Here is a 12683-nt window from a genome sequence, read left to right on the forward strand (position 1 = left end):
AAATAAAACCATTTTCTTCCCACACACAAGGATCTCATTCTGGTCTAAGTGAAAATACAGCTTGTCTCCACGGAAACATATCTATCACTAAGACTCCAATACTCTCAGCAAGTCCAGGCTACATCTTATTCTCCTTTCTTCTCCCCCTCATTCCGGGCATAGCGCTCCCCGAAAACTTCACAGTTTACAAAGGGTCGGGGGAGAGACCCTACTTGCTCTTCTTCTTAAACTAGTAATTACAAATCAATTACTAGAATAAAATTAATTTCTAGAGCATACATATAAATCATGAGCTTCTCTAAGTTACCGAGTCATTAAAATCATATTCCTATATGCTTCTAAGTAAATCTGGAGACTCCTTAACTAGTAAAAAAGGTGACCAGGCAGGAGCCCCATGCTGTTCAGCCAGGAACTGAAAAATGCTGGCTTAAAGTGGTGCCTAAAGGTAGCCATAGCATAAGTGGCAACTACAGGCCACCTGAATCCCAGGCTCAGAGAATCACATCTGGCCACACCGCCCACCCCACTCCTCTTTTGTAAGGGCTCAGAAGCCCAGGCATCCAACCCTTTGGCGTCTCTGTGCCACACTGGAAGAAAAAGAGTTGTTTTGGGCCACACATTTAATACACAAACACTAACAAAAACTGATGAGCAAAATAAAGGTTTTAAGTAAATGTATGACTTTTGTGTTGGGCCGCATTCATAGCCACTCTGGGCTGCAGGCAGCCCACAGGCCATGGGTTGGACACCCTAATGGATCAATTTTAACTCCTGCAGACAAAGCAAGAAGGAGCGATACACCACTGGTACTTAATAAAGCAGTTCTTTAGACAATCTTTGGCTCAGTAACAGACAGAAACGTGTCTTAAGGCCACCGAGAATCATGGAAAACCACAGGTTTGCAGAGTGAAAACTCAGTTTAAATGGAAAGGGGGAAAATTGACAACAACAACAAAATTAAGCTCCAAATGGCCCTGCAAATCTTATGAACCAAGTGCAGCACCAGCAAGGGCGTGCCGAGGCTGCTCCGCGGGGACCCCCGCGCCTCCCTCCTGAAGTGTCCCGCTCAAGCCCATCCAGGAACGTCAGTGCCGAATCAGCCCCTTAAAATGGTCTCTCCACATTTTTTGCAGAAGGAAACTGTTTGTCTCCATAAATCTCACAGTTGACATTTGTACTACAATCACAAGCAACATTTACAGAGGGTGAGACCCAGAAAAAAAAAAAAAATACTCTTTTCTGAAAGCATGAAGGCTGGCACAGGGAGTGTTCCACAATTGGAGGAACTAGCAGCCAGGCAGCTACAATAGCAAGGCCCTCCGGGGGGCTAATTAGCTGCTCGGGACCTGGGGCAGTTTCATCCCACTGCAAGACTGCACAGACGTGGATCTTGGCCATTCCGACTGCAGCGCGGTCCAAAGGCTGCCTGCCCTGTGCAGGGGACAGCGCTCCAAGGGGCCTGGCTTCTCATCCTGTGAGGGAAAGCTGTAACGCTAAGTGGTCTTTTACACGAAGTCCTCAACATTTGACAGAACAGAAAGAAAAAAAAAAGCCTGCAGGTTATGGATTTTCTTAGAAAGTAGAGCACTTTCCAACAATGAGAGCTTTCTAAAAATGGAATGCATCGCAGGAGATTGAGTTGCTTGTCTCTGGACAGGGTCCAGTGGATGCTGGTGACCAACTGGCTACGATGACACAGAAGGGACTCGGGCACAGCGAGAAAAGATTAGGTGATTCCTAGGATCCTGTTCAGTTCAAGGGTTTAAGAAGATGGAGGTGATTGTCCAAGAAACTCCAGGGAACAGAACATTCTTGCCTCTAATCATCTAGTAATCATTTCAGGGAGGAACACATGGAAGGACAAATCTGAGCGATGTCCTCCAGAAAGACATGCCCACACACTCCCATTCACTTCCACAAACCGAATATAAATGGTTGGAATCCCATTATCACAAACTCTACAATTTTGCCCAACATTTTTGGAGAACTCTTTGGGCGCAGGCTTCCCATCTATGGTGACCCTACAGGAAATAACAGACTAGGTAATAGCTTTTTCAATACAAATATTTGGGATGCCCTATTTGCATCTGTTGGGATCAAATGCCCTGTTCACAGACAAAAAAAAAAAGAAAAAAAAAACACTACAAATAAAACCGAGTCTCTCATCTGAGCCTTCCTGAAAAGCTGCAGAGAGCACTGGAAGGGAGATTTAGTAACATGTTTCTTTCAAAGACTGAAACAAAACAAAACATTTCATTGATCCAAAAAAAGGCAAGAGAGAAAAAGAAATACAAAATAGGTGTGTTAAATAAAAACGAAGAGTGGGATGGTAAGAACATACTGCCATTCACTACACGTGTTAAACAGCTCCGCAGGTGGGTCCAGAATATGGGAAACTCTACCAGACAAATAACCTGATTTCTTCAGCAAATAAATTGCAAGGAAAGCTAGATATAGATTAAGACATAGACTGACCAAGTGCAATGTGTGGACCATGTATGTATCCTAATTTGAATTAAGCAACTGCTAAAAATCTATATATGAAATGAAAAGGTTTCCAGCAAACTTGAACAGTGAGTGAATAATGATTTAAAGGAATTATTTTGAAAAGTAATAGTACTTATGTTTTGAATAAACAGATTTACCTTTTTGGAATACAGAACAAAGTAATAAAGAAACGAAAAGTGAAATGATACGTTATCTGAGATTGGCTTAAAAACAGACCAGGTTGGTGATGGGGGAGGGCGTGTGGAACAAGAGATGAACAAGACAGACCAATGTGTTAGTCACTGATCCTGAGTAATACACACACGGGGTTTAGCATGCTATTCTGATTCTGTGTTCATTCCAATTTTACTGGAATATAAAGTACAAAGGTACAGAAGGAAAAAGAGAAGAAGGAAAGATCTCTAGATAGATAAGTATGTGAAGATGTTTTGGCGGGATATATTTCAAAATGTGCAAGTGGTTATCTCTGGGCTAATGTGGTCACAATTTTCAGAAAATGTTATAAATTTATTAACTCTGGATGGGGAGATTACTGGTAACCTTAGTTTCTTCTGCTGAGCTATGTTTCCTAATTTTTCTACAATGAACAAATCAGGAAATTGATTCCAAAACTGTTTAAAAGGACAGAAGAAACTGTCAAAAATTGGAGAGCCTTCCACTTAAATCCATGTGTCTTGCCCACTTTCAGGGCAGAGCCCCTTGGCAGAATCTGAGGAAAGATACTGCCTCCCGCCCTAGAAGACAAAGCGCACTCCTACAGAATTTTCATACAATGTCAAGAAACTCTGAGACCCCTGATGAACCCACAGACTTCCTGTGTTGTTAGTAATTATAAGCAATAACAGCTGCATACAACTTCCTATGTGCGGAGCCTGATTCTAAGTGTTTTACAAATGTTAACTCACTTAGTCCTTGAGCAACCCTCTGAGATCGGCACTCTCATCGCCCCCCATTTACAGAGGAGCTGAAGACAGAGAGGTGGAATAATACGCACGGAGTCCCATAGCGACTGAGTGGCTGCACCAACACACAAACTCGCCGTCTCACTCTAGAGCTGGGTTCTTTTTTATTTTTTGAAAGATTTTACTTATTTATTTTAGAGAGAAGGAAAGGTAGGGAGGAAGAGAGGGAGAGAAACATCGAGGTTTGAGAGATCAGTTGCCTCTCACACACACCCCAAACAGGCCTGCAACCCAGGCATGTGTCCTGACTGGGAATCAAACCCTGCAACTCTTGGCTTTGTCGGACGATGCTCAACCAGCTGAGCCACGCCGGCCAGGGCTAGAGCTGGGTTCTAACTACCATATCATGTGGCCACACATAGAATTAGAGCAAATGTACCAAGCAAACATGACATCCTGAACCATATTCTGGAGCTCATGTCTTCAAGTTGAACCAACAGTGTCTACCATGTGTCAGGCTCATCCAAACACGAGCCCAGCCAGCCCTCACAACAGCGATGTAAGGGACTTGCCTAAATGCCCAAATCACTGCGGTAGAATCGGGATTCAAGGCTGTCTCTTCTGACTTCCCGTTCACCATACCACACTACTGATTTCCTGCAAGTAGGGGAGATGGTCTAAGTCATACATGGCCTCCTTGTAACCAAAATCTATTCAAGATTGCTAGGTGGACGTCCAGCTTGACAGTTCAATTTGTGGACCCTAAAATTCACCCAAGATGCAAAGCCAGCCGGTTGTTGAGAAGCACCCTCATCACTCTACTTTAGCCAGTTGGAACATCTTAGATGGAGACACGCTTCCAAAAGTTTGCACCTGAGGCTACATATATAAATCGAATTGTCTGCATATAGTGAAGACAACTAACTGCCAGATACCACAACATGATACCACGTCGCACTCACACACAGCATGGCCTGTACACGTAGGCGCAAGCAAATTACACGAGAGCCCGAACAATGCTTACAGTTTCACAGTTCAAGCATCGCGTTTCATTGGTGAGCGTTCCCTGAAAAATCTCATGGACCCAGGTGAGTTCTGGTTTATTATTCTCTGCAGGTTCGTTCATGTTGCCATTTTTTAACTTCCCATTTTGTTTCTCCTGTTTCTTCTCTTCCTGCAGGATGTCCGCAATAGTGTTTAGCAAATAATTTAAAAATTCGTGAGCGTCCTGCTGCATGTAGTTATCAAAGAGATCTGGAAAGGAGAAGGCCATTATTTCAATCTCTGATTCTTGAAAAGCACATGAACATGCTCGGTTTTACATGCCACTCTTCAGTTTTTATATCGAAAGGATGGGCAGGTACGGAATATGGTCATCTCTATTTTGCAACTTCAATAGGTAAGTTTGAAAAGAATTTTTGGTCATTTCCATTTTTTGCCACCCGCGAAGAACTAAATTTCCTGTATTTCCCTAAAGTCATTCGGTAAAATAAAAAGCCACCAAAATGTTTTTATTCTACAAAAAGAGAAGAAAAATACCAGAAATATCTTGATAATTTTCCCTGACAAAATATCAATACTTAATATGATGGGACCATCAACGATCAATTATTTATATTCTGTAATTTATCCAGAGCAACTGGGGTCTCTTCCCAGAGATCATATTAAATCCTGGACCAGCCTGCAGGCCGCTTAAATGAAGCACATAAGGGAGAGGAGGGCTATCTGTGAAAATGCATCCATCGGATAGCGCTCTGAAACCAAACACAAACGCTTCCAGAAGCCCACTGTGCCCTCTGCCACACGGACAAACCACCTCGGGTGCCTGCAGCTGTGAGGCTTCATTATTAATCACGTTCACAAGGAGACTTGGGAGCGTTCTGCTTCCTTCTCAGATTATTTTTATTCTGCTCTGTGTAAACTGCAACAACTTTTAAAGACAGCAATCCAATTAAATGAGACTTTATAAAACAAACATCTGATTAACTGCAAATCTGGTGGAGTAAGGCTGAAATCTAGGATAACACAAATACCAAGGATTTTTATAGTCATAAGAATTACCAATGCAAAACTTTGGGAATAACCTAGTTTCTACTGCCACTGCTTCCTCCAAAAAAAAAAAAAAAAAAAAGATAGAAAAAGAAGGAAAAAATCAGGTGACAGCAGGACATTTTAATCATATAAAGGCTATCAATTTAATATTTTTCAATTATCTTAGGCAAATAAAAATCATAGGTATTATTTTTAAAATAGAGGCTCTGATTAAATAATATGCATTTACTTTAATCACTTATGACAAGTTCCTAAAATAGTACTATTTTATTCAATTACTGCATCAACCTATTTCTTCCAATCAGTGTCCTGCTTAGAAGGCTGCCTTGGGCAATTTTCCCTCTTACAGTGATCTATCCAGGAACAAAACCCCTTCCAACTGTGAAGCAAATAAAAAGACAATTCCGAACTGAGATAATAAATCTGAATTTTTAAGCATATTTTTTATCCAGTTTTGTTTTATGTATACTAAGTGGAAAAGGAGAAATATCATTAAAAAATTACATTTGAGTAGTTGGCCATGCTATTTCCCTGGGGAAAGAAAAGATTCATTCTGAGGAGACATGAGCTGCCAATTTTCCTTATTTCAGACTCTTAAACACATTTGTCTCCACACTACTCACCATTCTCCTTTCTCAGCCTTGAAATGAACTTCTTTGGTGGGATCACACCAACCTTCTTCTTCTGCGTGGCAATGCTGTGGAAAAGGTCTGCCAGGCACGTCAGCAGGTTTTCCTTCTTTTTTTGCTGGGCCTTGTATGCCAGCACATTCTCACGGAACGGCCGGCAGAAGTACAATGCCTGAAGCACGGAGTTACAGTAGCACGTGTTCCCGAACTGCCAAAGGACAACAGGTATGCTTCAAATCACGGTCTGGGGACAGGCCACCTCTGGACCAGGCTGGGAGAGCGAGAAGCCCAGCCTCTGCGAACCGGCCTGGATGTCCCGGTATCAGAGTCCTGCTCCCCAGGTCAGAAAACTAGTAAACCACTCAAAACACAGGCAACTAGCTTGTCAGCAGGGAAATGAGTACAAGTTGACATAAGCCTGGTGCCTCTCTAGCCCACCAGCATCTCTGAAATGATAATAAGAACTCTGCCTGGATTAAAAAAAATAAAAAAATCTAATGAGACCTTCTGGTGCTTTAAAAAAAAAAAAGCGCACGTACGCACGCACGCACGCACAATCTGAAGACCCAGAAAGGCAGCTGGCTAAATAAAAGGCACCACATAGCATCACATCCAAACTCCCCTGATGGCGAAAATAAAAATCCAGATCAAAAAGAAATCCAGGGACTAGGAACTACTTGCTCTGATGAAATACCTTCCTGGAACAGAGACTTGTTCTAGTTTTTCTCCTTCAACATCCTAGCGTCCCTGCCCACTGGCCTCGGACCACGTTTCTGCGCTCCCGCCAGGGCACTGGAGGCGGAGAGGCCTCCTCCAGGCCTGCCCCCAGCTCCCTTCCTCGCGAGGCCTAAATTACCCTCCATCTTGCTTCTGCCGAGAGGGCAATCCATTTCCACTCAGTGCCTGGTCCCCTACAATCAGATGAGGGCCTGCATAGAAATATTTTGTGCTCTCAGACACCACAGACACTCCAATGATGATTAAAGGCCAAAAAAGTCATCCCCTCACTGGTTTTTACTGATTGGAAAACCAACTCTGTGGAAGAACAGAGCGGAGACGATCACTTTAGAATTTCTGCTACACAGTGAAATGAAAAAAGACTAAGGAAATAACAAGATTAACATCAATGATATCAAAATATTGTGTAAGACTTAAAACAGAACACGAGCGTCTCCTCGGGACTGGTGGCCGGCCTGCGCGCCATTCACCCAGGAGCCAGACAAACACTCTGCCACACTTACCGTGACATTTCTAATGTATGCGAGGATAGGATGTTTCCCGTTTTTTACATATTTTAATCTAGTTGGACACAATTATGTAATAGGAGACAAATCTCTTTTTAAAGAAAAGCTGGAATTTTCATGAATTACCATTCAAAGTGCACATAAAGCTATTAATAAACTTAGACCTCACAACGTTCCCACAAACTAGGAGGTGGCCTTACTTCTTTTTCCCCCAAAGCCTGCATTTCTGTTTTCCTTAGCCAGGGCAGAACTCCCAGACTTGGATAGCTATCTTCTTAGAGCTTAAGCTGAGGCCTAGGCACAAGGACTGGGAAAAATCTGCATTACAATTAGAAGTCAGTATTTCGTCAGCACAATGCCCTACATTCCAGTGTGGGAGGCTTCCTCCTTCCATTCTTTCCTCTTTTACACAATGTCTTGCCTTTACCCAAATACCCTTCAGCAGCACTTGGCCTTCATCCAGTGGACAGCTCCTGGGGAAAAAAAGAAACTAACATTTTCCAAGCGTCCACAGTGGACCTCAGCCTTGGGTCAAGGTCTTGAATTAGGAGCTTGGACTGATCCTTCTCTATAGGCCAAGAGGTACAGATGGGGAAAAGGAGGATCAGAGAGGTCAAGTGACTTGCCCAAGGTCACACAGCTAGTGAGGAGAATAGGCAGCACTCAGACTTAGTTAGGTCTGTATTACTTGGAAGGCAATACTCTCTCCATTATATCACAGGCAGCATCCACTTGCGGAGAATATTTCCAGCCTCCCCAGTGGAAATCACGACCTATCACACCTGATTATGCTCAGAGCTCCTGTTCCAGAAAACAAAGGGCTTATGAGTTAACACTTGATGTCTCTGAAAGCTCCGCCTCAGAGAGAAAGCATCAGGTGGGGAAGAGCACTCACGAAGGCGGTGGGTGCTGCTGCCTTACTACCTGGTCGTAACTTATCCCAGAAGCAGAGCCTGGTAAATCTGGCCACTACAGAACGGAGGTATTGCTGAGTGCAGGTGAAATGAGGTCCAGGAATTTTGAGATATACTGGCCCCTCCCACAGCCCGCCCCTGCTTCAGGTACCACCACCGAGTTTTACTGTTAAACAGTTACTGGGGTGAGTTGGTAACACTTTTAACACTGACTGCACTGATGCACACTGACACAAGATCACCAGAGGGGCCTTTATTGATCCAGCGGGTAAAGCAAGAACACATAAAAGAAGATTTGGCTACAGGAACTGATAAAATCCCCTCTGAAAGTTATGCGTATAAAGGAAATCCTTTAAAATACAGGCAGAAAAAAAGGAGAACCTGCCCCAATAATGCAGTAATTAAACCCTTCTTTCTGAGACAACTCCTACGTTCAAAAACTGGGCTAAATTTCCCCCTCCCCTAACATTTGCCACTTCTAGTAACTAAAGAGCATGAACAATGATCTAAATATTATTGATGAAAATGGCAGCAGAGTTGCTTCAAGTACTCTAAAATAGTTGATGAAAATAATACATGTTTTAAATACTTACGTTGACCAATCCGAAGTAGTGTTCATTGATTGGAAACTGCTCTGGACCAATGTCTTTTTCCAGAGCAGAGGCATTGGTGCCCTGAAAGAGAAAAATAACAAAAGCTCTGCTGCATGTGAAATAGACAAGGAAGTAAAATGATCCTGAGAGGCCACTTGAGACAGCACCTCCCCTGGGCACCCGGGTGTTTGGTCATGCTGGTAACGTTCTGCTGAAAGAAAAGGTGTCAGAAGTAAACCAGCCGTAAAGCCTCTCCTCATCCAGCTTAATCATCCCCAAACCTGTTCTACCTGGCTTCATTTATCTTCTGCCAGGACAGGAGGTTTGAGACAAGCCGGCGGGCAACCGAACATCAAGAGCTTCTGAGGGGCTTCTGAAGAGAACATTCCAAGCTCAGATAGGGGCGGCAGCTTCAATAGTATTCAGGGGTGTACAGAATCATTCCATCACTTTGAAAGTCAATTTCTTCATTCTGATATATTTATCACACACCTATTACGTGCCGGGCACCATTCCAGGCTCTTGCAAAAGAACAGCAAACAAAGCAGACACGATGCCTGCTCTCGTGGAGTTCACAGTTTAGTGGATGCAGACACAAAAAGCAAGTACACTGGACAGAAGGTATTCACACTGGAGAAAAATAAAGTAGGTAATGAGGGTCAGGGCTCCAGGGCGTATGGGGAGAAGGAGAGGAACGGTGGAGGGGGTAGTAGAAGGGAGGTAGGTGCAGCTTTAAATACGGTGGTCAGAGAAGACCTTACTGAGAAAGTGAAATGTCCAGGGAATATTGTAGATAATGGAGAAATACAATTTAAAACCTAACAGTTCCCAAATGCATCAAACTGGTAAGCCATGCGGACCATTCCAACACAAATAATTGTTACGGGGAAGTCCTACCATGTGCCAGGGACTGTGCTATTTATTCTCTCTACAGTCCTATCAGGTAAGTACTGTTATAATCCCACTTAACAGACAGAAACATAAGGCTCAGGAGGGTTAAGAATCTGTCCAAGGACCTCAGTGGCAGAGGTGGGACTTGAACTTGGGAGTCAGACTTGGGAGCCCAAGATCTTACCCAAATGCCATGCAGAGCAATCCTATCAAACAAAACCATTTCCTGAGCCCCACTAAGGGCCAGGGTGCACTGGCAATACCTTGTTGCTTATCATCCCTCCCCAGGGCCTGACTGAGTCTGCTGGGCTTAGGAAAAGTGACCAAAGTTCCATCCGAGGAGGTAAGGAGTGCGGGGCAGGTAGGACCGGGTGCCCTGTGCCTGGTGGCTCTGTCCTGCAGGCCTGCCGTGTTCCCCATCTGTCATGGAAGACTCACAGCTCACGGAAGCTCAAAGAATTAGGGGACAAGTGTTTTAAAAAGAAAAAGAGACTGTTAATTTTATATATTTTTTAAAAATCTGCTGCTGCTACTTATTCTGGACTGATACAATGAGCCTCTCCTGTCACAGGAAAAAGGAGCCGAAAAGTGGGCTGAGAACCAGTCAAAACGGTCACGTGTCAATAAGCACCGTTACATACAAAAGAGCCCAATTCTATGCAGAGAACCACAGCAGAAACAGCACATTCCATCCCCTTATCTTAACATCCTGTTTTCCCTTGTTTTCTAGGTCCACATACTGGTCCACCAATCATTCCTTTACCCTTCACCTGACACTCTGAATTCACGGGTCTTCTGTGCGCACAGCGGCTTCATTGCCTTTTCGTGTGTGTGCACGTGTGCAGCTTTCATCGCCTTCACAGTAAAGCAACCCATTCTACAAGGCTGAGTTTTTAAAAATAATACTTATCATAATGCAGCAAAATTTTATGGTATAGATAAAAATCACTAAAAATTTTCAATAAAGCTACCCCTGAACCGTAGATCCATGTAAGTAATGCATATTAAACACACACCCATGGCCATTTGTGAAGCTACGTTAGGACGTACGGCTTAGAGCCCAGAAGGAATGTCAGATATACAAGCAGAACACATGGAGACGGACCTCATTAAATCTTTCTTTATGAGCCAGCCATATATTCCAGTTAACCCACGCTTTTTGCTTCCTGGGAATTATTCAGTTGAGTCTGCTTTTTTCTACCTGTTTTTTAAAATATCCTCCCATTGAAGGGGGAGTTGGAGAAGAGGGGGTGATGACTCACACAAAGGCCAGTGACCCAAGGGACAGTGTGTAGAGAAACACCCCACGAAAACAGCTGCCTGCCTTTGGCCTGTGCCTACCAGCGCTGTCGAAAGCCTTCCTTGCTCCCCGTCTTGGCTGACCCCCACTCACAGACGGCACCTTTACATCCCGCCTCCTGCCAGCGTCCTGGGTCGTTTCAGCACCACGTGGAGGAGCCTTCTCACACCTGCTGTCTCTGCAGCTTGATGTCCCCTTTCCCAACCATCTTTTGTTCCACTTCGGCTGCCCACTCCCAAAGACACCCTGGATCTGGTGACCCCTAAAACCCACTCAGGCTCAGCTCCACCTGCTGCCGTCCTAAAGCCCTCCCACCACGGCTACGTACATCGCAACACCTCTTGCTCCTCCGCTTTCTTACTCAGCTGAGGGGCTATGGATCATGACTTCAATTGCTCTTACACACATCTCTTACCACCTGTGCTTAGTCATACAACCTTGCCAAAAAAAAAAAAAAATTCCAAAAAACAAACAAAAAATAGTAAGAACCAAATTATCTACCGTTTCTAAATACAAACCCAGCCAGATGTGCAATGCCAGGGGGAAAAGTCACACAACCAAGCTCACTGAATTCACTAGAATTCACCACATTCAAGTGGCCCTCAGCATGTCCCGTGTTCCAACGACGTTTCTCTAGTGCTCCCATTCTCCGCTCCACAATGACTCTTTCCAACATTCCCCAAAGCTCCTCAAAATGTCAGCGTTCCCTCTGCCCTTCTCACTGGTTTCCCAATAGGAAAAAAAAAATTTTTTTTAAAAACAAGCAGAGAAGAACTCCCTTCATTTCACGCTCCCAAACCTTCAAACCTATGTGCTTCCCCTGTTAATGATACAGGTCTCTCTTTTGTCTAAGACCAACCTCTCCTCTCTAGTAAATCCTTCCCATCAGAATTTCAAGTGCTGAAGTGCCTCTCCGATTAAAAATAACATACACTCTCCCTTACATCTCCCCCAGTTCCCACCCTTTCTCACCTCTTCTTCACAACTGGGCTTCTTCAAACAACGATAGTTCTGAAACATTTACAAAGGCATCAGATGATTTCTAAGATTTGTTTCAAATGACCCAATGGTGAAGCGAGAATAAAATTGTGTTGTTGAAGCTCGGCGGTAGGTAGGCGGGACTCAATATCCTATTCTCGTCATACTTTTACATACACGGGTACAGGCAGAATAATGGTCTCCCAAAGACGGCCGTGCCCTAATGCTCAGAACTTGCACATACATTACCCTACAAGGCAAAGGGAAATTTAGGCTATAGGTGGACTTCATTTGCTAAGCAGCTGACGGTAAAATAGGGGAATTGTCCTCGATTACCAATGCCAAGCATTCTTAAAAGTGGGGGGCAGAGGCAGAACAATAGAGCAGGGTGTGAAGGGCTCAACTCTGCCTCTGCTTATTTTGAAGATGGAGGAAGGGAGCCAGGAGCCAAGGAACCCAGGCAGACTTGCAGGGGTGTCCAAATCCGTGACCCTCAGGCCACACGCATCCCAGGATGGCTATGCATGTGGCCCAATGTGAACTTGTAGATTTACTTAAAACATTTTGAGATCTTTTTGTGATTACATGTCACAGTGTATTAATGTGTGGCCCAAGATAACTCCTCTTCTTCCAGCGTGGCCCAGAGACACCAAAAGGTTGGATGCCCCTGCT

At 44.0% G+C, this 12683-nt stretch overlaps 1 protein-coding gene across 1 annotated transcript in view; it reads right to left on the reverse strand.

The window, feature by feature from the left end:
• Positions 1-12683, reverse strand: part of USP46 (ubiquitin specific peptidase 46) — a 56869-nt gene that overhangs the window by 23804 nt on the left and 20382 nt on the right. Inside the window, exons 2-4 of the mRNA XM_054582158.1 lie at positions 8843-8923; positions 6086-6299; positions 4435-4664 (exon numbers count right to left, since the gene is read on the reverse strand). Coding sequence (XP_054438133.1) covers positions 4435-4664; positions 6086-6299; positions 8843-8923 — 525 coding nt within the window. The remainder of the gene's footprint in view (positions 1-4434; positions 4665-6085; positions 6300-8842; positions 8924-12683) is intronic.

Source organism: Pteronotus mesoamericanus, unplaced genomic scaffold (assembly GCF_021234165.1).
Source record: "Pteronotus mesoamericanus isolate MK-2021 breed Mesoamerican mustached bat unplaced genomic scaffold, CSHL_Meso_final contig_68, whole genome shotgun sequence".
Lineage (NCBI taxonomy): Eukaryota > Metazoa > Chordata > Mammalia > Chiroptera > Mormoopidae > Pteronotus > Pteronotus mesoamericanus.